Here is a 3,155-nt window from a genome sequence, read left to right on the forward strand (position 1 = left end):
TAATTAACTCACTGTGGGCCTCCACCAGCTCCACCTGCATGGCGTAGGGCACCAGGGGCTCCGGCAGCTCCGAGAAGAAGCTTTTCATGGCCCCAGCCACGGTGTTGACGGTGAAATCCTTCTCGGCCAAGTCCAGCCCGTGGTCTGGGGGGGCACAGTCGGGGGGGTCAGAGCCCCAAAACCCACCCAGGGAGCAGTTCTGGGGGGGCTCAGACCCCAAAAACATCCCCAGGGAGCAGTTTGGGGGGCTCAGACCCCAAAAACATACCCAGGGAGCAGTTTGGGGGGCTCAGATCCCAAAACCCACCCAGGGAGCCCACGAGGAGCAGTTTGGGGGGCTCAGATCCCAAAACCCACCCAGGGAGCCCACGAGGAGCAGTTTGGGGGGCTCAGATCCCAAAACTCACTCAAGGAGCAGTTTGGGGGGCACGGACCCCAAAAACATCCCCAGGGAGCAGTTTGGGGGGCTCAGACCCCAAAACCCACCCAGGGAGTAGTTTGGGGGGCACAGATGCCAAAACCCTCCCAGGGAGCTCAAGGAGCAGTTTGGGGGGCTCAGACCCCAAAAACATCCCCAGGGAGCAGTTTGGGGGGGCTCAGATCCCAAAATTCCCACAGAGAGCCCACCAGGAGCAGCTTGGGGGGCACAGACCCCAAAAACATCCCCATGGAGCAGTTGGGGGGGCTCAGATCCTAAAACCCACCCAGGGAGCAGTTTGGGGGGCACAGACCCTCAAATTCCCCCTGGAAGCCCGTTTTCGGGGTTCCCAGACCCGTTTTTGGGGTTCCCAGGCCCGTTTTTGGGGTGCCTGTGGGTGTTACCCTGGTCAAACTGTCGCTGCAGACTCTCCATCTCCGACTTGTTCCCGCTGACCCGGTAAATCCCTTCCGTGCTCAGCCCTGTGGGAACAGCACAAACCTCATTCCCAGCTCCCCAAAATCCAGGATTTATCCCTGCCCTGCCCATCCCAAAGCTCAGGTTGAACTTTAGGTTGGGTTTTTGGGGGGGTTTTAGGGGCAGAAAACCCGGAGGAAGGAGAAGGAGCTGCTCCTTTCCCTCCTTTCCTTGGGCTGCCCCTTCCAGGGGAAAATTCCAGAGGAGGGGAAAAAAAAAAAAAACCCTGGAGCTCGTTCTGGGGTTAATTTGGGCTGTCCCGGGGGAGAACTCGGCACTAAAAACCCCTGGGAGGGGAAGGGGGACCCCAAAAAAGCTCCCACCCCGAGGGGCTGGGGTGGGACCAGCAAAGCCTGAGGGTGGTGGTTCTCCAGGGGATAACAAAGTTCCTTCTCCCAGGGAATGATGAAGGATCCAGGGAATGATGAAGGATCCAGGGAATGATGAAGGATCCTGGGAAGAGTTTGATGCTTCCCAAAAAAACCTGAGGAGCCCCAAAAAAGGTCCCACCCACAGGATCAGCCCTGAAGGGTCTGGGAGGGGACCCAAAAACCCGAGGGTGGTGTTTCTCCAGCAGGTTCCTTCTCCCAGGGGCCACCAAATCCTCCTCCTCCCGGGGGACACCGGGACGATCCCGGCTCTTCCCAAGGATCCTGGGAAGAGTTTGATGCTTCCCAAAAATCTGTGGAGCCCCAGAAAAGGTCCCACCCACAGGATCAGCCCTGAAGGGTCTGGGAGGGGACCCAAAAACCCGAAGTTGGTGGTTCTCCAGGGGACAACAAAGGCTCCTTCTCCAGGGGAATAATGAAGGATCCAGGGAATGATGAAGGATCCAGGGAATGATGAAGGATCCAGGGAAGAGTTTGATGCTTCCCAAAAAAACCTGAGGAGCCCCAAAAAAGGTCCCACCCACAGGATCAGCCCTGAAGGGTCTGGGATGGGACCTGAAGGCCCGAGGCTGGTGGTTCTCCAGGAATAACAAAGCTCCTCCTCCCGGGGGACGCCGAGGGGGGCCGGGACGGCCCCGGCCCTTCCCCAAAACCCCCTGGGACGGGGTTTCCTCACCCGTGGCCTCGATGTACTCGATGCAGCGCTCGATGAAGACGGGGATGGGCCGCTCGGGGGACACGACGCTGGCCAGGGGCACCCCGAAGTAGCTGCTCTCCCACGTGCTCTTGGTGACCGAGGGCCGCGCCTTGGGCTTTGGTTTCTGTGGGGATTTGGGAGGAGTTCTTGACTGGTTTGGCCTGGGTTTGGGATTTTTGGGGGCTCTTCTGGATTTCGGGGGGGGTTTTTGGGTGTTTTTAATGATTTCTGTGGCTGGGGGAGGCCACCAGTGAGCAACTGGTGTCACCATCAGTGACCAACTGGTGTCACCACCACTGACCCCTGGGGGACATCACCAGTGACCAACTGGTGCCACCCTGCCCACCAGTGACCAACTGGTGTCACCTTCCCCACCAATGACCCCTGGGGGACACCACCAGTGACCAACTGGTGCCACCATCCACACCACTGACCCCTTGGAGACACCACCAGCGACCAACTGGTGCCACCATCCCCACCAGTGACCCCTGGGGGACACCACCAGTGACCAACTGGTGCCACCTTCCCCACCAGTGACCCCTGGGGGACACCACCAGTGACCAACTGGACGTGCCACCATCCACACCAGTGACCCCTTGGACGGACCATTCCCTCCAGAGTTGGGCTCCACGACCCTCTTGGGTCCCTCCCAACTCAGAACATTCCCTGATCCAACCAGGAGTGACCCCAAAACAACTCCTCTACCACCCCCAGACCCCCCCTTAGCCAGGACAGACCTTGGTGGTCCTCCTGAGGCTGCGCAGGATGTTCCTCCTCCCGGATGGACCATTCCCTCCAGAGTTGGGCACCATGATTCTCGTGGATCCTCCCAACTCAGAACATCCCCTGACCCAAAACCAACTTCTCCAGGACCCCCAAACCCCACCTCCTGGATGGACCATTCCCTCCAGAGTTGGGCTCTGTGACCTTGTGGGTCCCTCCCAACCCAGAACATTCCCTGATCCAACCAGGAGTGACCCCAAAACAACTCCTCTACCACCCCCACACCCCCCTTAGCCAGGACAGACCTTGGTGGTCCTCCTGAGGCTGCGCAGGACGTTCCTCCTCCTGGATGGACCATTCCCTCCAGAGCTGGGCTCCACAACCCTCTTGGAACATTCCCTGACCCAAAACCAAGTTCTCCAGGACCCCAAACCCCACCCCACCACCCCCA

The 3,155-nt window shown here is 59.4% G+C and overlaps 1 protein-coding gene across 1 annotated transcript in view; it reads right to left on the reverse strand.

The window, feature by feature from the left end:
• Positions 1-12: 12 nt before the first annotated feature.
• The window catches only part of ARHGAP35 (Rho GTPase activating protein 35), a gene marked incomplete at its 3' end in the record, with an annotated part of 7,275 nt that continues 4,132 nt past the window's right edge, over positions 13-3,155 (reverse strand). The window contains exons 2-5 of the mRNA XM_029960307.1: positions 2,719-2,755; positions 1,961-2,105; positions 823-900; positions 13-144 (exon numbers count right to left, since the gene is read on the reverse strand). Of these exons, the coding sequence (XP_029816167.1) occupies positions 13-144; positions 823-900; positions 1,961-2,105; positions 2,719-2,755 (392 nt within the window). The remainder of the gene's footprint in view (positions 145-822; positions 901-1,960; positions 2,106-2,718; positions 2,756-3,155) is intronic.

The sequence above is a fragment of the Manacus vitellinus genome, unplaced genomic scaffold (assembly GCF_001715985.3).
Source record: "Manacus vitellinus isolate BGI_N305 unplaced genomic scaffold, ASM171598v3 scaffold_269_pilon, whole genome shotgun sequence".
NCBI lineage: Eukaryota > Metazoa > Chordata > Aves > Passeriformes > Pipridae > Manacus > Manacus vitellinus.